The 26,002-nt window shown below is 37.3% G+C and overlaps 1 protein-coding gene across 4 annotated transcripts in view; it reads left to right on the forward strand.

The window, feature by feature from the left end:
* The first annotated feature begins 70 nt into the window (after positions 1–70).
* PTPN22 (protein tyrosine phosphatase non-receptor type 22) overlaps positions 71–26,002 on the forward strand; it is a 37,205-nt gene continuing 11,273 nt past the window's right edge. The window contains exons 1-15 of one of the 4 annotated variants that reach the window (XM_016124353.2): positions 71–285; positions 10,032–10,140; positions 10,429–10,505; positions 10,664–10,759; positions 11,193–11,231; positions 12,349–12,420; positions 12,513–12,572; positions 13,177–13,319; positions 13,833–13,899; positions 14,695–14,772; positions 17,128–17,214; positions 23,004–23,080; positions 23,222–24,033; positions 25,584–25,667; positions 25,827–25,957. In XM_016124353.2, coding sequence (XP_015979839.2) covers positions 199–285; positions 10,032–10,140; positions 10,429–10,505; positions 10,664–10,759; positions 11,193–11,231; positions 12,349–12,420; positions 12,513–12,572; positions 13,177–13,319; positions 13,833–13,899; positions 14,695–14,772; positions 17,128–17,214; positions 23,004–23,080; positions 23,222–24,033; positions 25,584–25,667; positions 25,827–25,957 — 2,019 coding nt within the window. In that variant the 5' untranslated portion in view covers positions 71–198. The remainder of the gene's footprint in view (positions 286–10,031; positions 10,141–10,428; positions 10,506–10,663; positions 10,760–11,192; positions 11,232–12,348; positions 12,421–12,512; positions 12,573–13,176; positions 13,320–13,832; positions 13,900–14,694; positions 14,773–17,127; positions 17,215–23,003; positions 23,081–23,221; positions 24,034–25,583; positions 25,668–25,826; positions 25,958–26,002) is intronic. The other 3 variants (XM_016124355.2, XM_016124354.2, XM_016124356.2) reach the window with 3 other exon arrangements.

The raw sequence follows: 26,002 nt of genomic DNA on the forward strand, positions 1-26,002 counted from the left end.
CAATGGTTTTGTTGTGAGACCACAGAGGCTGGTGTATACTAATTTCCTCTCAGGCTTGTGATGAAGTCAGTAAACCACAGCCTTCGACATGCTCTTCTCAGGTTGTGGCGGTGGCTTCTCACTGCTGCCTCGGCCATGACACACGTTGGACATGCCCTCCCTTAACCCACTCATAGACTGTCTCTCTTGCCCGGCAGCATGGACCAAAAAGAAATTCTGCACAAGTTCCTGGATGAAACCCAAAACAAGAAAAGTAACAAAGAGAAGTTTGCCAATGAATTTCTGGTGAGTCCTACATGTGACACCCTCGGGGGAGTTACATAGTCTATTAAGCTGACTCCGTTCTCCTAGACCAAATTGCTCTTGGGATAAAGTGAATACCAGACCTCGCAGGGGAAGAGAGGAGGGAGGCAATGGAAAAGTCTGACTTCTCTGAGTTCGCATATCTTTCAGAGATTCTCTCCGAAATACTGTTCTCAATATTTTCTCAGCTAGTATTGGAGTGGGACTGGGAATCCTACCGAGGACACACATGATTCCAGGTGTATAAATACTAATATTAATTGGCCATCTGGAGTCCCCTGGCATCTGAGTTGCAATTTATGCTTCAAATGACTCGTTTTAATTAATAATAAGAGGAGAGAGACCGAGATGAACTTTTCGCGGAACGTTATGCTTTTAGCCTCCCCTTGGGGTTCCGTTTGGATGGCAAAGGCTCCTGGAGAACACCAAAACTGCCTGCTGCCACGTTTCTGTAGTTTTCCTTTTCTTTTCTTTCTGAGAATAAAAGGTCGGACCGTGTGTTTTTGCGATAACAGGGCTTCCTTAACTTTCTTTTGCTTGAAGGGGTAGAATGGCTGGGATGGAGAGTAGAGACGAGTGAGAGACATGGAAAGGAACATAAATGCAAGGTAGCCTCGGGTCGGCGTGATTAGACTTCCCAGAGGAACTCTGTGTCCCTCTGAGGGAACCGCGGTGGTTGTTATCGGTGCCGTGGCAGCTGGGTAGGCCTCATTCATCCTAGAACCCAGCATATCAGATGGCATCGGGTAGCTGCTAGTACCCATGATGAATTCTGGAGTACTTCCAGCTGCTGTTGCAGAGTCGTAAGAACTACAGACCTTAGCTCTTCCACTGTGAAGGAGTGGGAAGGATAAGGAAACCGAAGAGTGCAAAACCTGAAATTAAATCAGGATTCTGTCATCAACCAAATTATCAACTATTTGACATGTTCCTTAATCTCCCCAAATCTGTTTTCTAACTTCTCAAAAGGGGGAAGTAATCCAATCCAACGGGATTGTTGTGATGATTAAATATCAATAATAATCAATCGTGGTCATTCATTCAGTAATATTTATTGGGAACCTACTATGCACCAATTTCTGTTCTAGGCACTGAGGATATAGAAGTGAACAAAACAAAAACCTTTATCCTCGTGGAGCTAACATCCCGGCACCAGATAGTAGATGTGAAAACACTCTGAAAAGTCTGGAGTGATTAGATATTATGATTGAGTGGTTACATATTATAACAGAAAACCCTGTGTCAGCTCAACTTGGATTACATCGCGGTGTCGTGCTCTAATTGCCACCGGCTGGGCAGTCTGAGTCCTGCTGAGTAGAGTTACCAGGGAGAGAGGTAGGGGGGAAATCCTGGCCTGTGTCTGTTTCGACGTGTGCCCGCCTCTGGCCTGTAATTCCTGGGCCAAATTCACCCAACAAGTAGAGGGAAACGTGAGCTGAGGGGCAGTGGCAGCCTCTGTTTCATTTCAGTTGTGTTTTTTAAAATAATGCAGACTCTATCTCTAATATTTTACCTTTTCTTAGCTCAGTCATTATAATCTCTCGCCAAATTATACAGCCACTTCACCTCCTGTTTTCTCTGCCTCTAGCTTTGCTTCACCTATAATCAAGGTTTCGTTCGACACCCAAGTGATCTTTTAATACTGCTAATCTGGTCGTATTTTTCCCTGCCTAAAACCCTTTTGTAGTTTGTATTTTTTTTCCGCTGTTTAAAATTGTGAAATGTAATGCACTTTTAGAAAAGTCCATAAAATGTGTATAATTACAAAGGAACCGCCATCAAATCAAGGACTAGAACATTGTCAGACCTCAAAAGACCTCTCCAGACCCCTCCCTGGTAAAGTCCCTCACCCCCGCCCCCACCCCGTCCTGCCCTGCCCTAGCAATAAGCACCATCCTGACTCCTATATTAATCACTTCCTTGCTTTCCTAGCTCCTGATTTTAAGGACCTTGCTTTTGGGTGGTGATTAAGTGGAACCTCACCGTTCACTGACTCATGTCCTCCAGTGGAAAAACAGACTCTTGCCCTTAGCCCCACCTAAAGATTCAGCCAAGATACTAGACAGAGTAGCTTTGGGGGGTTGGGGGAGTGGTGAATGGGGTCAGGTTGCTTGCTTGGACAAGTAAATAACTGCCGTTAAATTGGAGTTCTTTCTACCTGGTCACGTCCTACATCCCACCTTAAGCCCTTAATGTATTCTTCCAGGATTTGAAGTTTCTGAAGTTTTAGGCCACTGGTACCCTAAAAGGTGGTGCCTTGGTGAAAATTATACAAAATTGTTTTTACTTTCAGGTGGACACTCCGTGTCCCCTTCCCCCTGCCAGGTCCACGGCTTAGGCTTCGGTCCCCACTTGCCCTCGGCTGGGCATCTGCGTACAGAGCATGTGGCCCTGCTACGACAGCTAAAGCCAGCACCGCGCTGCTTGCGTCTTTTCCCTGCGTCAAAGCCAAATTCTGTAACATTTCTGTAGTTGAAACTGCCACTGACCACTCATGCATTCATTCAAATATTTACTGAGTGCCTACTATGTGCAAAGCGTTATGCCGAATGCCGGCATTGCAACGCAATGCTCCATGCTTTGATGGAGCCTCTCGCCTAAGTCATCAGAGGATGTCTAGAGAGGCTGACATTAGACAACTAATTACTCTATTAAATATTTAATTATAACTGATAGTCTTGGCGGGGTGTCAAGAAGCAGCATATGTATTATCTTGTTTTCTACTTGTTAAAAAAGGAAACAGAGGAGGCAGTGATGGTCTCTGACTTACCTATGAGGAAACTGAGGCTCTGAGAGGTTAAGTAATTGGCCTAAGCTCGCTGAGCCGTTCAGCCATTGACATGAAATTTAACCTGGATCTGTCACTACTGAGCCTGTGAATTTAATCCGTATAAAATAGTTAGTGTCTTGCTTCAGCCAATAACACCAAGTTCCTCGGTGGGGTTCCACTTAATCACCACCCAAAGGGCCTTGCCACAGGGTAAGTCCCTAGGTAGTATGATTTCTAAAACGCAGAAGCTGCAATGTGCAACTACACTATTAAAAAATTCTTAAAGATATATTTTTTTAAATGGCCTTATCATTGTTTTTCTTATAAAACAGTATTATTACAAGTTAAAAGAAAATAAATTCACCATAGTACCAGCAACCCAACAAATACAAACTTTTTATGTGTGGAAGTTCCAGTTCTTGTCCATTTATATAATATATTTTATATTATTGTAATTATAAGCATGGATACAATTTTGTATTCTTATTTTCACTTATCATACCAAAATTATATTAATTAAAATCTGTATGTATGACTTACGATGCAGCATAGTATAATGAAAAGATAATAATCATAATAATAGCTAATACTTCTATACCTGTTATAGAAACTATTCTAAGTACTTTTATAGCAACTCATCTACTCCATTGAGGAAGCACCGTTATTATTTCCACATTATAGATGAGGGAACTAAGACAGAGAATGGAGTTGACTTGCTCAGGGTCACATAGCTATGACACGGTAGAACTGAGTTCTGAATTCAAGTCGTTTTGCTCTACCATAGGTATTTATAACAGCTTTGGAGTCATATAAATCAGGGTATGAATTGGGGTTCTGTCTGTTATTACCCGTGTGACCTTGAACGAAGTACCTGAAAAGTGGGAACAAATAATATGCACTTTGCAGAATTGTTGTGAAGATAGTAGAATAAATATACAAAATGCTTGATACTTAGTAGGTAATTAAATGATTTAGTTATTTCTCTATTGTCGGACATTTAAGTTATTTCTAATTTTTCATAACTATTGGTAACACTGCAATAAATAGGTTTGTCCATGTGGTGTTCCGTTCTTTTGAATTATATCCTGAGGTGAGGTAAAATTCAAAAGAATAACTGGGTCAAAGACTATTAGCATCTAATTGGTTAAGTATGGCCAACTGTATTTCCAAAAAGATTTTTTAATTTGCAATATCTGAATTTATCATCTCCTCTACCATCTTGCTAGTCTCAATTTAATGACTATAAAAGATAATAATAGACACTTTTTTTGACTGCTTACCATACGTGAGGCAATCTGAGTGATTCACCGCAAGTAATTTTAATTTCTTTAACTCCAAGAGAAAAGTATTATCTTTACCAATGAAATAGCAAAGCCAGGATTTGAAACTCTGGTCCATTTGATCCCAAAGCCTCTTAACCTCTATTTTTACTCTGCATCAGGTAAAATCATAACACACTTTATTTTTTTCTAATTTAATTGCTATACAACAGTACTTTATGTGAATTTTCTTTCTTCGATTTCTGAATATTTTCCATGAATATTTTCAGTCTTTGTTTTCTCATATAAATTTCCTGTTCGTCCACTTTCCATAACAGCCAACCCCTGGAACTGGGTTACAGGCTCTGTGCCACAGCGCTTGACAAGCAGAACCTCATTAACTTCCCACAGAAGCCTGTGCGGCGGCTGACAAAGTCCTGCATGGGCCGGCTCTCCGTGCCTCTCCAGCTTCTTACCCCACATCTGGTTTCTCGTCCTTGTCATACACCCTCTGCCACGGGGCCTTTGCACACGTTCTGCTACCTCTTCCTTGAATATTCCCTCATACTCCTCTGTGCTTAGTGTACACTTCCTAATTCTTCAGACATCAGTTTGGTGGTCACTTCCTCAAAAAGCCTTCCTTGACCTGCCTGAATAACTCAAATCTCCTTTTGTAAGTTCTTGTTAGTAGCATCTGTTATTTATTTTTTTTAAAGTATCTCCCTCACCCCAGCTTTATTAAGATACTTGTTTTCATAGCACTTATCACAGTTCCAGTTTTACACTGATTTGTGTGATTATTTGATTAATGTCTGCTTTCCAATCAGATCAAAGCACCACAAAGCCAAGGCCCAGATTTCATTCTGCTTATCTCTGTACCCACAGCGCCTAAGCAGTGTTTGGCATGTAGTAGGCACTGAGGGACAGACAGGTTAAACGACTTACGTAAAGTCGTGCAGTTGGAAGCGGTGGAACTCGCATTTGAACTAAAGCTAACATTTGAGGCTCTGCTCTTAGTTCTCTACCCCCTCCACACTATATTGCTTTCAGTTTATTCAATGGTCTTGACTTTTAAACTTTAAAAAATCGCAGAATCTAACATATACACAGAAAAGTGCTTCAAACACACATATATAATTTAACAATTAGTAATAAAGCAAGCACCCATATAACCACCACTCAGATCAAGAAATAGAGCATTGCCTGCACCCCAGACCTTCCTTGGGTGTCCTTCCAAATCACAAATGCCCCCAACTCCCGCTGGACTAGAAGTAAACGCTATCCCGAGATTATTTTTTTCCTTGTTGTTCTGCATGCCTTCAAGACCTATACATATCACTAAACAATAGATATTGATTTAACTTGTTTTCGAACTTGATGTAAATGAAATCATGTTTTTTAATGTCTTTTTTCTTTCACTCTACCTGACATTTATAAAATCCATCCTTGCATATAGCTGGGCCACTCAGGGCCAGTTCTTGCTTATCTCCCATTAGTATTAGTAGTACTGTTGTTTACTGGATTTAGAGGCCCAGGTCCCTAATTTCATTTCTTGGCATTCGTGCTCTCTCTCCTCTTGGAGCCTTGGGACAGATAATACCGACCTGCAGTCGTAAGGCATCGAGGAACTACCTGGAGAAGCTCTGCAGACAGCCCGTCTGCGATTCCCCTCCCTCACCTAGCATAGCCGAGCCAAGTTTTGCTCATCCAAAATATGACTTATGCCATGTCTTCTAGATGATAAGGTAGTCTTCCAAAGCAAAGTATCATGGTCTTGTGCTTTCTTTTTCTTTCTGTTCTCTTTTGGGAATGACCTTAATTTATTTACCAGTCATTAATTTGCTATTCAATGAGAACATGCAAAAGACTCAATCCTGATTTCTAGAGTTTTATGGCCAGGACCTCAGTTCTGTTTTCCTGTCTTGAAAGGAAAGGGGGAGAGTCCACAAACCAAATGAACTTACTGTTAACTTATCAAACACACACACTACCCTGATAGGTTCCAGAAAGGATGCTGGCCTCTTTTATTTATTTTCCTAGCAGCTCTTCCCCTGATTCCTCTTGTGGATGCCTCTTCTAGGGGACTCACATCCCCTACTTTGTAGTTTGCAGAAAAATGCCTTCCCCCTTTGACCTATCTTTTCTTCTCCAGCCCAACCTACCCCCCATGGTCCTGCTTTTTCTTTCATACCCTTTTCCTTCCTATTCTCAGAGTTTCTCCTTTTCTGGTGAGGTTCGTCAGTTCTCCTCTCCTAATTCTGCTCCGTTTTGTTCTCTGCTGGGGTGTTGGAACCTGGGGGTCTGGCAGGGAGAGAAGGGGAATTAAAAAAAAAATAGAGGACTTCACAGTGGTCTGACCTCAAGTAAGATATCTGGGAAAATAAATCTTTCACACTTTCCAAATTAACAATTCTATTGGTATTTCCTATGTGATGTTTTGGGTAACAGGGTGTCTCCTTTTGTCATCCAACCATGTGACTCCAGGAGGATGGAGAGAATAAGGAAAAAAAAGCCATCCTGTCCCATTGCTGAAGGTCACGGCTACAGACACACACACACGTGACCTTCACCTGTAATGCCTACCAGATTAATTGAGGCACGTCTTATATAAAGGGCTTTACCTATAACATTCTCGCTGGAAAGCAGTCCACAAGCAAGCAAAGCAAAACAAACAAATAAAAACAATGTAACAGGGATGCAGTGGGCTCAGTTCTGGAGACTTCTAGAAGGGACCATTCTGGGACTTGACATCTTTTAAGCAGCCCTGGAATCAATGGCAACCTGCAAATCTTTGTTCGGAAGGTGCATACGAACAAAGAGAACTAGAAATTAGTATAACTCGAGTGGAAAAATTTTACAGTCGCTCACCTATCTGCGCCACGTCCTTGGTTAAATTCTCAAACTAGCCCACTTGCATTCATCTTGATGTAAAAATATGCAGTATAGTTATCAGTTCACCGTCTCTCCTCCAATTTTGAAAATCCGCAAGAATTCAAACCGTTGGAAAAGAAACTAAGATTTAAGAATTGACTGTATACCTGCTTTTTAATGGGTCGCCTGTGTCTGATCTAACTCTAGAAATAGAAAAAAACGGTCATTAGAGCACTACAAGCTGACATTTGTGGTCCAGCAAATAAGCAGGTGGTGGCTGTCTGTTCCATTTGTCATCCTTAGCTGGAAAAAGCTTACATTCTTATACATTGAGTTGCTATAATGATTTAATCATCCATTTATTATTTGGAAAGTGTTAATTTAATTAGTATTAAATTAATTAATTAAATTAGATTCTAGATATTTGATCATTCTTTGTTATGAACTCCCAGCTAACAAATATCTCATGACCCCAACTTTTTCCCTCTCCTTGCAGACTCAGTTATCAAGTAATCCTGAGCTAATTTTGAAATCTAATGATATATTGGAATGATTTGTCAGAACAAATTTCTATTCTTTAATACCTCTTGTATCTCTTTCTTTCTCTCTGACAGCATACCTTTGTTTTAGGCTCTTCATCCTCACCCATTTAAAAAAATGATTTAGTTATAAATGTCCTCAAGTAAAACTCCTACAGATAGATACACATCCTAAATAATTATGTAAAAACACTACGTGAAATATAAGCGACTAAGTAACAGTAATTAACTGTCCCCTTCTTTTTTATTTTTGCTTGTTGCTCATTACTTGAGAAAAGTTCTTTCTCTGTTTCCTCATTTCTCTTTTTAGTTTACCCTGTGGAACAAAACTGACCATAATCATGGTTGGAAAATGCAAAAGCAGTGCCGGGTGTACATTTGTGAGAAAGAAGTACCATAGTTTTAAAGAAGTTACGCCTAATTATCAGTGACATCAATTTGTACAATATCTATTTTATTTTATTTTATTTTATTTATTATTATTATTATTATTGTTTTTTGTACAATCTTGAAAGAACCTAGATGTCAATATTTAGAAGCCTCACCATAGTAGGACAGTGGGAAATATGGAAAAATTAGCCGGGGGTCCAACCAGGGGGAATCTTCAGTACCTGGCTAAGGAGTGTAGACTTTTTTCTAGTAGCAAGGGGGATTCACTGAAGTTGTTCTGAGCATGAGAGAGATAAGGAAAACAATATTTTGGTAAGACTAAATGGGCAGAATTATGCCTAATGGATTTTAACGGGGAAAGACAGAAAAATGTGAAGATGAGTTAAGGAACAACTGAATTAAGGTATCAGTGGTGGGCATAGGAAGGAAGGTTGACGTGAGATATGCATGGGAAGACCCAGTTGAACTTGCTGACTGAATTAGAGGCGGGAATTGTGGGAAGGGGGGAACCAAATGTGACCCTCAGTTTCTAGAGTGTGGTTGCCTGGCATAAAGATAGGACCATTGGCATTAACAGTGGGAACAAAGATGATTTTATTGTTAAATGTGCGGAATTTGAGGCAGTAATAAGCTACCCAAGTGGAAGTGAGTGGGATTTCAGGACTGGAATTTAGTAGTCGAATCCTGATGTAGAAATTTGAGACTTATCCAATGGGGGTTGGAATTATAATTCAATTTTAATCAGTTAAATAAACTAAAAAAACCCCACTGGTATGCCTTCTCTAAGAGTTTATGATGTCTCTGAGCAAATGTATATAGTGAGAGAAGAGCAGAGAGCTCAGGACTTAACTTTGGAACTTTAGCTAATTCACAGTTAGAAAATAGAAATGAACAGAGAGGCAGTAATAACAAGTGAGAAGTGGGAAGGAGAAGTCAGAGAAGAAAGAGGAGAACCAAGAAGGAAGTTAAAAGAGAATGAAAACCGAGTAGGTGCCAAGGGATCTAACCCATAGGAAGTAATTAATGATCTTCATGACTAATTCTATTGGTCTATTATGTAGTAGGCAAATAATCAAAATTATTTTCTGTGGTTGAAGTCAACAAATATTTATTGGCTATCGCAGATGTTTTCCCCTCTCTCAAACTGAGTAGGGTTCAGGAAGATCAAGTCTATTAAATGTGTGTGTGTTTGTTTTTAAGGGCATTAAACAAAATTTGGGATAAGGTTGATTTACAAGAAGGAGCTAAAGAGGGACCACTGTTTCCTCTGACCTGAAATTTTGGTCTATAATATAATATTAGCAAATGGGAATAATTTTAAGGAGTTGTTCCTTGAGAAATCTGGTTCAATCATATGCTAACCCCTGACTGGCCCAGTTCATATTCTACCAACAGAATATGATGCTATAAGAAGATTATTGTTTGGTTGAGGGGTGGGCTTGAAGTTTGGGTCATATAAAATTTAATGACTTCCTTTGGGACTGAATCTTTGAAATTTTGCTAGACACAGAGAGATCTTATTCAGCTTAAGCTTCATTTCTACTTAAAATAGTCCTGTAGTAGCTGTAAAGAAAGTAAACTCAACTTTTAATAGCTGACCCTTTGGGTGGAGCGCATAGTTTATTTTCAGAAGTAGTTGGTTTTTTAAATAGTCATCAGTTTCACCTCTAAGTTTTAGCTATTTGTAGCTCAGCTACAATAAGTGTGATCATTTCACTTCTCCAAATGTCACTGCACTCTGCTATCCTTATGCTCTGGGACTCTGTCCTCAATGAAATGAGCCCTAGAGGATGCTGAGAGGGCTGACGTGGAATATTTGAGTAACGGAGAAGGAAAGCCCTCTAGAGAAAACTTATTTCTTTTCTCTAGGAAGGATTAATTTTTTGAATTTTATTACAGAAGCTGAAAAGACTATCTACCAAGTACAAGGCAGACAAAACCTATCCCACAGCTGTGGCTGAGAGGCCCAAGAATATAAAGAAAAACAGATATAAGGATATCTTGCCCTGTAAGTTTCATTTCTCCCTATAAACTTGTACCATCTCCCAAATTCCATTTTTCCTATCTCTTTTTACTCATTGCTTGATGTTCTTAATTCTGGAACATGGCTTTGGCAAGTAAGTTAGTTTGTACTATTTACAACTACAAAAGAACATTCATTTACTCACTCACTCACTCACTCACTCACTCACTCACTCATTCACTCTTCAAACCCAAGCATCTACTATTCACAAAGTTAGTCCCTGCATTACAGTAAGCCTTCTTTATTAGACTCTGTCTTTCTTTTGTATTATAGATGATCATAGCCGAGTAGAGCTGTCCCTGATAACCTCTGATGAGGATTCCAGTTACATCAATGCCAACTTCATTAAGGTACACTCCATATTCCATATTCTCTAGGTGCCTAAGAGGGGGTGGGGAATGCCAGACCATGTTTCTTTAGGTTCCTAAGCAAAAGGGACAGAAATATACTAGGCAAGAAGAAAAGGATATTATTTGTAGTCATCCATGTCATTTCTATTCCTCTTTAGGGAGTTTATGGACCCAAGGCTTACATTGCCACCCAGGGACCTTTGCCTACAACTATCCTGGACTTCTGGAGGATGATTTGGGAATATAGCGTCCTGGTAAGAGCAGAGTTACTTTTGTTACTATATTCTCTAGTTTTTAGGGATAGAAGGGGCAGGGAGTCAGAATACATGACTGAGGTTCACTGTGCATTTCAATTAGTGCATTTCTGGTCAGTTACTAGAATTTTGGTAGTTGGGCACCTCTTAGTCAAAATCATGATGTCACCCTTGTTCAAGGAAGTGAAAGTTCTCATCTTATCAGGCTCATTTGTTAATAAGAATTTACTGATTTGAACAGAGAAAAGGGAAGTGAGGGCAGAGAGAAGGGTGGGTAGGAGCAGCAGTGTATAATTCATCAAGATATCTCTTTTGGTTAAAAAATCAAAACAAAACAGAAAAAATTACTAACACTCTGACCCTGGGACCCAGGTATTAACTGCTCTTTCTAACTACATCGATATTTAAGTTTCTATTTGTTTCATTCCCCCAGATCATTGTGATGGCATGCATGGAATTTGAAATGGGAAAGGTGAGTTCATTCTAGTATTCATAAAGGTAAAGGAAAGAAGAAAAAGAAGGGAAAATTGGTAGCAGAACTTTCTTTGAGTGTAACTAGTTAAAAATTATGTCCATCTTGCTGGTATTGAGTTTGGGGATGCCATATGACTCTCAAGGCCTTTTCTGTTTTTACTCCTAAGGAGTCCTTTTGTCCATTTTCCTGGTAGACCCTATGTTTTCAAGGAAAAGTAAGGTATGCATTTCCAAGTGACAGTTCATCTTCCCGTTTTTATTAACCAGCCATCTTTAACGGCCAGTCAGAGCTTCTAAGCCTGTGCTCTCTGCCGTGGCATCACCAGCCACGTGGCCACTGAGCACTCGAAATGTGGCTAGTGAGACCGAGGGACCCGACTATTTTATTTGAAGGAATTTAACTTTAAAAACATCGAATTTCATTGTTGGAAAACTTTAAGTATGTTTGGAACAACTTGGATATGTGAATCCTTTTCAACTATAAATTTTATGAAATCTAAATTGCAATAAAATATTTCCAATGAAAATTTAGCATATTAATTGAGACATGCTACAAATATTAAAAACACTGGATTTTGAAGACTTAGTTTAAAATGTCAAATATCTAATGACTTTTATATTGATCACATGTCGAAAAATTTTTTGATATGCTGGCTAAGTAAGATATATTTTTAAAATTAATTGCACTTTTTAAATTTTTTATGTGGCTATTAGAAGATTTTAAATTACGTATGTAGTTCACTTTATATTTCTATTGAACGGCACCATTCTGAGTTGATGCAATTCCAGTTAAAACCAAGGGAACTTGGTGTTTCAGTTAGCTTGTGCAGCTTTTAACACATGTATGATTTCTGTTAGTCTTTTTGAAATACTGAAAGTATCAGATCCCTGTTTCTACTTTTTCAGAGTTCTAGGAAGTCTGTAATTTGTATATCCTTCCATGTTTGTTTTCCTACTCTTGGAGGTTCCAGACCTTGACGTTGGGGTATTAGAAGTTTCTAACCGAAGGTGAAGGACACAGAGCTGAATTTGCCTCTGAATAAGGGAGTGGTTTTGTTACCAGAAGAGACTAGAATATATGGTGGGAAATCATTATATTCTGCTTTGTGTGACAGAAAAAATGTGAGCGCTACTGGGCTGAGCCAGGAGAGTCGCAACTGCAACTTGGCCCTTTCTCCATATCCTGTGTAAGTATAGTCTGTTTCCTGGACCTACGTAATGGAGAGTAGTCTTTGAATCTTAGTCTCTGAAATAACTAATATTTTAATTTACTTCTTAGGAAGCTGAAAATAGGAAATCTGATTACATAATCAGGACTCTAAAAGTCAAGTTCAACAGTGTAAGTATAGAACAGGAGTGGTAAACTCAAAAGCCTACAAAGATCAGGCAGGTAAATATATACGTATGTGACTCAGCATGGGCAAAAGACAGTGGGGACCAGTGGGGCCTTTGATGTTCTGGAAAAATCTTCACATTCAGAAGAGACCTTTCGTGTAATCCGTGCTCCCCAATCTATTTCATGCCATGGCACCCATATCAAAATAACACTTGTAGGGTGAATAGATGCTGTACAGTAAATAGAGGCCAGGAATCACATTGAGAGCTCAGGCCGCCCAGTCTCTCTAAGGCAGAGGGATTTAAATATCAGCGTGTCTGTGACCCATTTGAAGTTTTTCAGCTGGGAAGCTCTGGTTTGTACTGTCTTCATATCTACCTCCTCTAGTGAGTGGGGCAGGTAGGGAAAAGCCAACAGTAAGTGACCCGAAATCACTTTTAAATGTTCTTCGAAGGCATGTGGTCACCAGAGGTCTTATAGGGAAGAAAGTAGCATAAATTTCAAAAAGGATATAGATACTACTTAGGAAGTCATAGTAATCTTATAGCAGAATAAGTTGGAGTCCTAACCTTGAACTCTGCTCTTATTTTGGCTATTTTTCTTATAGGAAACTCGAACTATCTATCAGTTTCATTACAAGAATTGGCCAGACCATGACGTGCCTTCATCTATAGACCCTATACTTGAGCTCGTCTGGGATGTGCGTTGTTACCAAGAGGACGACAGTGTTCCCATATGCATTCACTGCAGGTGTGATGCTGTTGTATGAACTTTCTGCCCAGAACAAGCCAAACGTCCCTGTCTGGCCAGGACTCGTGCTTTAACTGAAGGAAGACTAACTTTGTTGGAAATTAACGTGGTAGGAGCACATAGGATGTAGGCTCCTGATCCTCACCTCATTTTTTACCAGTCGATCAGAAAGGAATAAAGCTCAGAAATGAGAGTGATTGAAAGAAAAAGGTCAATAGCAGAAACAAAGTATAATAAATTCAACTTGAGCATTAAATTAACATTTTTCTGATAAGTTACTTGTGACTAGTGCAGCTCAAGAGACTCTTGCCGTGAGAAGTTGCCTAGGACCTGTCCTGAGGTTCAGTGTGGCATGTGGCAATTTGCAAACATGCTCTGGGAAATGGTAGGGTTTAGCAAGTTTCAATGCCTCCAGGTTTCCTTTTCCTCAGATCTGCTGGTGAAATTTTCCAGCTACTGTCAATGATCCAATACCCGCACTGTACATGCCACTACTGTGATCTTTCATTTCAGCGCCGGCTGTGGAAGGACTGGTGTTATCTGTGCTGTCGATTATACGTGGATGTTGCTGAAAGACGGGGTGAGTTTCTCTTAGTGGACACTTTCCATTTATTTGCCCAGCTGCTTTCAGACTTAGGAATCATTTGGTTCTTCAAAACACTTATCTCTACAATTCATCTTTTCTAGAATATTTACTTGTGCACCTGCTGGGTTGAATGATTAAATTAGTTCCTAATTTTTGTGGTTCTCAAAATGTGGTCCTCAGACAAGTAGCATCAACATCCCCTGAGAGCATGTTAAAAATGCAAAATCTGGGGCCCCACCCGAGATGGATTGGAGCAGAAACTCTGGAGGTTGGGCCCAGCAAACTCTTCAGGTGCTGTTGATGATGCATGGTGCCTGTTGTTTGAGGACCGCTGTCCTAAGTTACATAGTCACCCTTCCTTTATCCAAACTGCATTAGTAGATGGACGCAATTTACCACAGTCAAACTTTGTGTTCAAATCTATACATGAATAAAGAATGGGTAGTTTAAGATATGGGCTTTAGCCCTATCTGCCAACTTCTTTTATTTTGTAAAACTCATACTTGCTCATCCCCCGAGCATTCTCCCTCATTATATTTTTAACTTCAGACATTTGATCACCCTATGTGAAATCATTCAAAGAGCTTCTTTAATCTTTTCTAGGGAAAAACAGCAGGCGATAAATCATGGTGTGATGATGAGAATCCTCTTTAGTTTTAAAAATATACCCATTTTCTCATGTTAGGAGAGCAATTATTATGGAAGTAACAAGACTATGAGAAAGTGGCAATAATTTATTAACAAAAATAGGAACAAAGGAGTAAGATTTTTTTTCCTTTTATTTGATAGATAATTCCTGAGAACTTCAGTGTTTTTAATTTGATCCAGGAAATGCGAACACAGAGACCTTCATTAGTTCAAACTCAGGTATGGACTATGGTGAATGGATCATAACATTGTCTGAGTCTAGCTCTGCCTCTCTGCTTAATAGTAAGGCATCCAAACACAGCTGACTGCTTAGCTAAAACACCAATTTACTATCAAGTGTGTCAGTCCATCCCCATTTCCTCTAACTCTGAATGTCCCAATATTTTTCCTGTATCCCTTGCCCTGGGTCAAATTCCTTTAATTCCTTAATTTTACTATCCAGAAAATATTAAGAAACCAAATAGTATTTCTTACAAAAGATGTTGAAAAAAATGCAACAAGCTCTTTGACTTATAAGAAAGAAATACCTAATTCAGGTTAACTTGAATTTTGCAGTAGTAATTCACTTCTGAAACCATAGAAAATCAGAGATAGTTTCTACTTCAGGAGGTGGTAACAGAATCTGGAGCATGCACTTTCTGTGCTCATTTGTAGAAATAATGAAAAATGAAAGTAAAACCAACCATAATCCTATCACCTAGACGTAGCCACTGTTATTATTTTTCTATGGTCTTTTCTGGTCCTTACTGTATGCATACTTTAAAGAAACATAATATGTATCACAATATTTTAACCCATCTCAGATTGCTCATACTGTTCACTCTATTAGGTCAGGCTCGTCTCAGTTTTTCTCTCCTCTCCAGCTCAAATTGTTCCTCCTGTGTGAAACACTCTCAGCCCAAATCTCTCACTTTCTACAATATTAATTTCACCCATATTTCCTCACCAATAATTTTAACCATAATTCTAAATGGTCTCCATCATTCAGTCATCAAACATTTATTGATATTAGGTAACAGGTACTTTTATGTAATTTATTAGAACTACTTTTTACTGCTTAAATAGCAAGACCCTAACATGTTTAAAGCATTTACAGATGAACTTGCACATAAGTTTAGAGGTAAAATAATCAACAGTGACAGCTCAAATATTTTTATCTAGAAGTCATGAATCGAGGGGAAAAAAGGAAGAGGTATTATAATATGAACCTTCTGTTTGGCCCACACAGGTTTTCCACTAATAGCTAGTGGAAAAATAATTTTTTTCTTGTGTTGACTGTAGGTGTTTTCTATATTCAACCTGTGAGAGGGAAAAAGGTTTATGTGAAATGAAAGCATTGGCTGGTTTAGTGCCGTCAGACTTAAATGAAGGCCGATCCATGTCAATGTATGAAGACTCCAGAAAGTATGCAACCTAGTTTTATAATATTAAGTGGTAATACTGAATCAATAAATAAAACTACACCCCAGTTCATAAAAAGTCCGTCTCAGGTTTATTTTTAAGAGTTGGAAGATAGCTGAAACAACTTTAAATTACCTTTCACATTTTGGTATTATCAATGACTAGCTGAAGAAATATCTTACCAGTTGCAGCTGCATTTTCTGACACTAACCAGGAAATAGCACAGTAACCAGTTGAGTGCTTCCTGTGTGACTTTTCTCTGTCTTTAAAAAATGTAAAGAGTATACCAATAGCCGTGTTGGGTGACATAGACTCTACATTGTTCTCCTGCTAATATTATGTTTGGGAAAAGTTGTGCTTTATTTGTATACGATTGTGTAAAGTATCAGGAAAAATCTTGAATAGGCCCATTCAGATGGAAAATAGTTCAAAATCAAGTGCTTGAGCAGGTACAGAAGCAAAAACAGATTAGTAAAAACTCAAAACCTTGTAATTGTAGAGGTCTCATATCTCTACAGTAAAATCCTTTTGTAACCACAAATTCCCAAACTATTCAGAGGTCTACTTTGATATATTTGCTAGGATAGAATTTCAGGAGCTTGATCTAAATGCACTAAATAAAGAGTCAGAAAATTCAGGTTCTAACCCAACTCCTGGAAATTACTCCTGAATGACCTTGGACAAATTGTCTATAAACTGGTATAATAGCCTAGCTTATTTATAGATGAATTATGAGAGTCAAATTAAATACTACATATCAAAACCATCTATCACCTATCAACCACAATCTACCTTTTTCCAGAAAAGGTGAAGATGGCTTTAAAAAAGAAAAATGCATCTATTATGAAATAAAATTTTTAAAATGTGAGCAAGGAAAACAGAGGGGATGATGTGGAGGGAAAAATAAGTAAGAATGTGGGATTAGAACATATAACATATGCTGCAAGGTAGATCAAGTATTTAGCTGTTTCTAGCAGCCTAGAAGGGCTTTGAAATTTAAAATGTGCTATACAAATGTAAGGCACTGTAATTAAATTAATGTTGATGGTCTTTTCAGGTCTACTATCCTCGGATTTGATATTGACATGGTTCATATTTCTGAAATCTGGTTCTGTAATTAACCAAGCTTTTTGTTTGCTGTTTTCCTTTGTTCTGGTTTGTGATGCTACTCAGGAACAGTATGAACTGGTCTACAAAGCTGTAGTAGAACTGTTTAAGAGACAGTTGGATGTTATCATGGATAAACACTCTGGAGCAGAGGTAAACTTTAAACTTGATATTTTGTCAATTTTAAAAAAATATTTGATTTTGGTGAAGGGATCTCAGATTAATTACAGGACCTAGATGATTGTTTATCATCACAACTAAATCGGAGTGTCGGATGTGCATGGGGGGCATGGCAAATCTCCTGTGAAAAAGGGTAAATTAATTGAAGTACTTTAACTTAGAAAATTCATCTTCTGGTTAACCTAGTGCATACAATTTTTGGCTAAATTTAGAAACAATAGAACTAAGTGAAAAGGCAAGCATATATTCTCTTCCCAGGTTTTAGGGAGTTGTGCAACGAATTAGAAATGAGAGTGACAGTTACAAAGTGAAATTATAGTTGAGTATGGATATAATTTTTCAGGTTACTCTAGCCTCATTTTGATTGCATATGTGTCATTAAAATTTGAGAACATTTTAGAATAGCCAAAAGTTTTAGGTATAAAACAAGTATGATTTGATCAAATTCCAATTTAAAAATATTGAGTATTCTAGGATACACTATTTTGATCTCGTCACAAAAATTGATAAGTACTTACTGTATAATCACAAAGTATTAGGTTTCAAACAAACCTCAAGAAGACAAAAATTACTGATTTATTTCCCAGGGTATATGTAATATGCACATATTAATTTAATTTTTAATAGTGTGGATTGTTAATCTGAAAATATTCACTGAGGACCTATTATTTTCCCAGCATTAGGAATACAAAGTATATAAACAATGACCCTGACTATAATTCTTGTAAGTTGATGATAAAGCATGGAGAGGAAGAAAAAGAGAGAAAAACTATTGAGGCTAGTTTTTAAGCAATCCTATAGTTAATGTCAACTTCAAAGAGCAACAATATGGTGGAAGACCATGGAAATAAGAGTATAGTTGCCAGACAATGTCACTTACATCTTACTATTTCATTGGCTAGTACCCCCTGAACAATGTTAAATAGTAGAAGTGATGTGATCTAATTGTAATGAGAAAAGTCTTATGTTTCACTACTTAAGTTTGACGACTTGACTGGAGATATTCATTTTTTAATTGTTTAAAGAAAGTATTCATTAATTCTAGTTTATTAAGAATTTTTTCAGAAAGAATGTTTATTTCTGTCAATTGTATATATTTGCATTTGTGGAATGGGCACATGGATTCTCTCTTTTAACCTATTAATACAGTCACGTCATCGGATTTGTTAATATCAACCATCCCTGTATTCATAGAAGAAACCCTTCTTGACAAAGAATATTCTTTTAATGCATTGCTGGAGTATGTAGGCTTATATTTTATTTAGGTTCCAGGAAATATCAATACTCAAATTTAGCACAGTAGCAGTGCCATGGCTTCTGATGGTTGGGTTGTTTGGAACGGGTCCTTCATCAATAAACGATAACATGGGAACATGGTTCAGACTCCTGCAGAGGAAACTGGTTGAAGTCAGCCAAGGAGAACTTCTGTTTCTGGGAAGATTAAGTAGACATACTTTTCCCAGTAAGTACAACTAGAAAACCTGGACATTATATGTCAACAAATAGAATAAGACAGATTAGCTAGGGACCTTGAGACCTAAGGAAAGACATGATAGTGACTTCCTTGGATTTTCCTTTGCCTTATACATCCCAGACTTGAAACTGAAGAATCCAACAGGCTGGAAATGCCAATAGTGCAGACAAGAGAAGACCCAACATGAGACCCCATGTTCTCTTTAGCCAAAGGACCAGTAAAGGAGCAGCCCAGCAAGACATAAAACTTTTAGATAATAATCACTCTACTCCAGTCAACACCAATGGCCCCAACCCCACCCATGCCAGCAAAGGCTGAGAGCAAGCCTAGATTACCACCCTCAAAAGACTGTAATAAAGTGCTGGGGTGGTGTCAGAGGAGGTCAAGTAGAGAACTTTCATCCCCACAGGCCTGCAATGAGGTTTTCTTGGGGTGCCAGTGGAGACAACATGAGGAGCATAGGCTTGCATCTGGCAGTAATGTGGCACCCCGATGCCTCCTCACTGAAGTAGGGTCAGAAGGGGCCTAGTGGAGAGGTCAGAACTTTCTTCATAATCTGGTAGTAATAAGGCCACCCCCACCACAGTGTCAGAGACAACACGGGAGCCTTTCCTATGGTGTCTCCCCTTGAGTGTCAACAGAGGTTGTGTGAGGAGACTGGTGGAGGTAGCATCTGCCTGGTAGTAACAAGGCAGCCATGAGGCAGTGGCACCCCCTTCTCCCATTAGAATGGAATAACGAACAAACAAACATACAAACAAACAACAGCCAGAAGAGATTTAACTTAGATCTAGAGCCTATTATTTCAAACCAAATGAATAACAATCAACAGATGACAATGCTGAAATGGCAAAGATGTTAGAATTATCTGATATATTTTAAATCGGCCACAATAAAAATGCTTCAATGAGCAATTTGCAAACATATTTAAAACAAATGTAAAAAACGAAAGGCTCAAAGAAGAAACAGAAGATATGAAGAACTGAATGAAAATTTTAGAAATGAAAAATATAGTAATTGAAACAATATATCTCAGTAGATGGGCTCAACAGCAGAATACAGGGTACAGAAGAAAGAACTAATGAACTGGAAGACAGAACAATAGATATCACCCAATCTGAACAAAAGAAATAAAATAGACTGGAAAAAATTTAAACAGAACCTCAGGGTTATCCTTTAGAACTATAAAAGAAATAAAACAAAACAAAACAAAACACCTAGCATTTGTGTCACTAAAGTCCAAGAAGCAGAGGAGAAAAAAGACAAAGCTAAAAAAGTACTGAAAGACTCATCATAATTAAACCTCTGAAAACTGAAGAGAAAAATTACAGGAAGCAGCCAGAGAAAAATGATCTTAACTGTAGGAGGAAAACAGTTAGAATGATGGTGGATATGTCATCAGAAACCATGGAGGCCAGAAAGAAGTAGCATAAAATTTTTTAAGTGCTGAAAGAAAAGAACTCACAACCCAGAATCCTAAGCCTAGTGAAAATAACCTTCAGAAATGAAGGGGAATCAAGACATTCTCAGATGAAGAAAAACTAAGAGAATTTCTCACCAGTAGACCTACCTTAAAAAAAGTGGCAAAAGAAGTTTCCTAAACAGAAAGGAAATGATAACAGAAGAACATGGTAAGCAAAAACAAGAGTAGACGTAATAGGTTTTCCTTCTCGTGAATTTTCTAAATTGTTTGATGATTGAAGCAAAAATGTCTAATGTGGGTTTAAATGTTAGAAGAAGGATTTGAGACAATTATAAGCAGGAGGGGTTAGGAATGTAAAGAAAAGTAAGGTTCTGTACTTGAACTAGTAAAATGATAAGACCTGTAGACTGGTAAGTTATGTATCTGTAATGTAATACCCAGCTAAAAAACACTAAACATGAATCAAGGTGAAATTGTAAAAAATGCAGGAAAGAGAAAAAGGTAGTAAAAAGAAAAGTGAAGTGAGAAACAGAGAGGACAAACAGAAAACAAAGAATAAAATGGTAGACTTAAGCCTTAACATAATAATTACAATGAATGTAACTAGTATATTTATACATTCATTGTTACATTCATTGTAATTATTATGTTAAGCAGTGTGTTAAAAATATTAAAAGATTGGAAAAAATATATCCTATAAACATGGAAGGCAGGAGTAGCTATATTAATATCAGATAAAGTAGACTTCAGAGCAAAGAAAATTATCACAGACATTACATAATGATAAAAGAGTTAATCCACCAATAACATATAGCAATCCTAAGTGTGTGTGGACCAAACAGAGCTAGCTGCAAGATATGCGAAGCAAAAACTGATCGAACTGAAAGGAGAAAAAATCAAATCCACAGTTACGGTTGGAGACCTCAATATCCCTCTCTTAACAACTGACAGAAAAATACAACAGAAAATAAACAAGAATATAGAACTCAACACCAATAGCCAACAGGATCGAATTGATATTTATAGAACACTCCATCCAATAACACAAGGATATACATTCTTTTCAAGTGCTGATGGACCATATACCAAGATGGACCATATCATGGACCATTAAACAATCTGAAAAATTTTAAAGAATTAAAATAATGTAAATGTATTCTCTGACCACAATAGAGTCTAACTAATAGCCAATAACAGAAAGATAACAGGAAAAGATCCAAATACTTGGAAACTAAACCATACTCTTCTAAAAATCCATCGAATCAAGGAGGAGGTTTCAAGGGAAAATTTAAAAACACATAGACTCAGCCATAAAAAATATGAAATCTTAACATTTGCAACAACATAGATGGACATAGAGGATATTATGCTAAGTGAAATAGAGAAAGATAAATACCATATGATCTCACTTGTATGTGGAATCTAAAGAAAAAATAAATGAACAACAAAACAGAAACAGATTCATAGGTACAGAGAACAAACTGATGGCTGCCAGATGGGAGGGAGGTTGAGGATCTGGGTGAAAAAGGTGAAGGGATTAAGAAGGATAAATTAGTAGTTGCAAAATAGTCACGGGGATGTGACATGCAGCATTAGGAGGTATAGTCAACGATATTGTAATAACTATGTATAGTACCAGGTGGGTATTAAACTAACTGAGTGTGGGGAGGGGCGGAATGGGGCAGGGGTAACTTCATAAATTATGTAACTGTCTAACTACTATGCTGTATACCTGAAACTAATATAAAATAATACTGAATACCAACTCTAAAAAATAATAAAAATATAATATATAAACTAGTTAAGTAAAATAATACATTGAACTGAATGCAAATGAAAATACATGTTGAAATTTGTGGGATGGAGCTACAGCCATGCTGACAGGGAAGTTTATAGCAGTGTAAATGCATACGTTAGAAAATAGTAAGTCTCAAATCAATAATGCGAGCTCCCATTTTAATAATCTAGGAGAAAGAAAAGAGCAAAGCAAACCCAGAGAAAACAGAAGGAAGGAAATAATAAAGAGCAGAAATCAATGATATTGAACATAGAAAAAAATAATCTGAAAAATCGGTGAGCCAAATAGCTGGTTCTTTTAAAAGATCAATTAAATTTACGAACCTTTAGGAAGCCTACTAAATAAATAAAAAAAAAAAGAAGATGATAAAAATTACCAATATCAAGAATGAAACAGGAGATATCTCTATACGCCTGCAGCTATCAAAAGGATTATAAAGGATTATAGTATGAACAACTTATGAACATCTCAAACACATATAAATTTCACCACTTAGAATGGATTACTTCCTCAAAAAAACAAACTACCATACCTCACTTAACATGAAATAGATCATTTGAAAAGCCCTATAACTGAATTTGTAATTTTAAAACTTCCAAAAAAAGAAATCTCTATGCCCACATAGTTTCACATAGAGAATTCTACCGAATGTTTAAGGAAGTAGTAACACGATTTTATTCAATTTGTATCAGAAAGTGGAAGAGGGGGAGATACTTCCTCATTAATATTTTACCATTTAACCATTTTTAAGTGTACAATGTAGCATTAAGTACCTTCACAATGTGTGTGACCATTGCTATTTATTTCTAGAAATTTTTTGTTGTCTGAAACAGAAACTCTCCATGCCCCCTACTGCGACCCCTGGTGACTTTGATTCTACTTTCTGTCTCTATAAATTTGCTTGTTATAGGTGCATCATAGAAGCGAAGTCATATACTATATATTCTTCTATATCTGGTTTATTTCATGTAGCATAATGTTTTCCAGGTTCATTCTTTTAGTAACATGTGTCAGAATTTTATTCCTTTTTGTGGCTGTAAGTAGACTCTCGCTTATTTCTCTTGAAGATTCAAGCAAAGTATTCAGTTCCTGAGCAAAATCCCAGTCTAGAAGTACACGCTTATTCTCCTAATTTACCAAGAAGGTGAGTATAATTTTTAAAAATCTAAATGTTGTCTAATCGTGTCTAGGATGCATATCTCATGCTTATGACTCATTGTGATGCTGGGAAAAAGAAGAGGCTTTTTTGGGGTACTGTATCTTTATTTTATTTTTGTTTCAACAGCATAAAAGAAGCAAACAAAATGAACCAAGAGGGCGAACAAAGGATAAAAATGAAAAATGCAGGAACTTCTTCCTTTGATCTTAGGACTTCTGAAACAAGTGAAAAGGAAGGGTTAGTTTTGCACCCTGCTAAAGAGAACAATTCTTTTGAGTTTTTGGAGCTAAATTGTAGTTGTAACCAAAATGCCGACATAAGCACTGCGTGGGAGAAAAAGGCGTGTCCAGTAGTTGGTGGGCCTCTCCAGAAGCATCAAAGTTTGGACTTGAACTCCGTTTCATTTGGAACATGTCCAAAGTCTAAACCTGTAAATGTAGCAGGAAGATATTACAATTCGAAGGGGCCAATAATGCGGACCAAATCAACTCCTTTCGAATTGTTACAACAGACAGACACCAAGGAGCTGGACATCAAAGAAGATTTTTCTTATGTGGAAACCCAACTGAACAATTCTTATCTTGAGCAGGCTCAAAACATGATGCGTGTTTCCTCTGCGGAACTGAATTATTCCCTGCCATATGACTCAAAGCAGCAAATGTGTACTCCATCTATTGCAAAGCAGTGTGACTCTAGTGCTGCTAATGTACATTCTTACATGTCTTTTGTAGAAGATCCTTATTTTCCACCATTATCTTCAAGTCGTGCTGGTTCTAAGATGTCTCTTGATTTACCAGAGAAACAAAATGGAACTGTGTTACCTTGTTCTTTGTTTCCAACATCCTCTATAACCCCTCATTACAATTCACGTGATTCTTTATCACTGAATCCTCCAAACAAGTTCCCCTCCACACTGAGCCAAGAGACAGCAGTAGTGGGTAAGTTATTTTTAAAAGTTCATATGGCATTTTAGATTTCACTTTGTTTCTGCAGATAATTTGGTTTCTTCTCACCCTCCCCTTGTTTTCCTCTGCTTCCTTCTCCTTCTTCCTTTTTCTCCTTAAAGAAATAAATCTAGGAGTGTTTTAATGATCTGACAAATCGGAAAGAGCAAAAACAAATAGGTGACATTCCATGATCTGTGATCCATCATCTAGGCCAACAGGAGTGCTTCTGAAGAAGGCAGTGCTCATTCCTAGAAATGTATGGAGAAGGTCCACAATTTACCCCTGAACACAGAAGCAACTTCCAAAAGAATATAAAAAAAGATTTGATCAACAGAACCACGTGTTCACTCAGAATTTTTATTGCACAACCATGTGGCTATACTGGGTTGGACAGATTGCTAAGAATTGAATTCTCTTCCTGCATGAGGTGGAAGAGAATAGGATTTCCTCTTGCCCTTTTATAATAACTTAGTAGATGAGAATATATGCACAGTATTATGTGTGGGATTTTAATTATTTTTGCACCTTTACTTTCATACTTTATCTCTTTTATAATTCTGAAATTTTGCATATTAGGCGTATTGTTTTGTTTTACTGTGTGGTTTGAAAGTGGAAGTAAATATCCTGTTAGTGGTGATGGTAATAATTTGATGTGGAAGAAGATGAAAGAAAGCAAAGAGCGAGTTTAAGTCTTTTAAATATATCATCAGAAAATTATAAAGAATATTCTACCTAAATTGGAAAGAGAGCTTTTGCTCTATAATGTTATTGTACAGTTTCTTAATAGATTTGAGCTTTGTTAAAATTTTTTTTTCTGGATCTAGTTTCTCCTTTGATTAGAGTATTTTATATGCTTTTATCTTATTTTATAATTTAATGGAATTTTATTTTTCTAAATGCCTATAATACCATAAACTTCTCTGAGTATCAACATCACTAGAAGAGAAATCTTTATCTTCAGGGATTGTAGCAACATTGACATGTGTGCCATCTGGTGGAAGTTTCTTGTAATAGCATAAAATTTTTCTATTAAAATTCTATTTCTACAGAAATATAGAAAACCCTGTTGTACCACTGTTGTGTAAAAAACAAAAAGCACCCATATTTTTTATGCTTGCGGAATGAAGAAATATTAAAATCTTTATGATTTTATCTAATCTGTAACTGAATCTTTGGCAAGTCTAATGCTTTATGATGCTATGTTGTATATTCTATGTCAATCAAAAGGAAAGAATTATGTGGAAAATAATCCAAAGCTTCCCAAATTAATATAATGTTTTGTATTATATTAACTGATACTCAGTGACTCAATCAAAGCACTTTTGGGCTTTAAAAAGAAATAACACATTTTGAATAAGCAAAAACCTCCTGGGTTTGCAACTTAAGAGAGAGAATTTATTTTGCTTTTCCTTAAGTGAACAGATACCAGTTTAAATATTGTAATGAGGCTTGATTGAATTTACATCAAGGTTAGACTATAAGACAATTTTTTTGACTTTTCTAATTAAAAACTGTAATTATATTTCTGACATTTTGCATAGCAACTTCTCCAAGGATAGATGATGAAATCCCCCCTCCACTTCCTGAACGGACACCTGAATCATTTATTGTGGTAGAGGAAGCCGGTGAGTACAGTTGAGTATAGTAAGTGTAAAATAAGGTGTGGATTAACAAGATTACTTCTCAAGTCATTTCAGTGTTCTGTGTGTTGTCGCTGAGTAACATTTACTTTCTAAAGAAATTATAACACTGCTAAGATTTGGACTGTATTTACTTTCTTGCAGGAGAATTCCCACTGAGTGTTCCCAAATCTTTATCTTTACCTGTGAGGGCAAAAGTTGGAACATCACTAGAATGGAGCGGAACATCTGAATCAAACAAACCCGATCACTCTGTAAGACTTAGGCCAAGCAAGGTCAATAACATTTTTTTTTTTTATTATTTTACTCATTTGGAATCA

This window comes from Rousettus aegyptiacus, unplaced genomic scaffold, assembly GCF_014176215.1.
Source record: "Rousettus aegyptiacus isolate mRouAeg1 unplaced genomic scaffold, mRouAeg1.p scaffold_m13_p_17, whole genome shotgun sequence".
Lineage (NCBI taxonomy): Eukaryota > Metazoa > Chordata > Mammalia > Chiroptera > Pteropodidae > Rousettus > Rousettus aegyptiacus.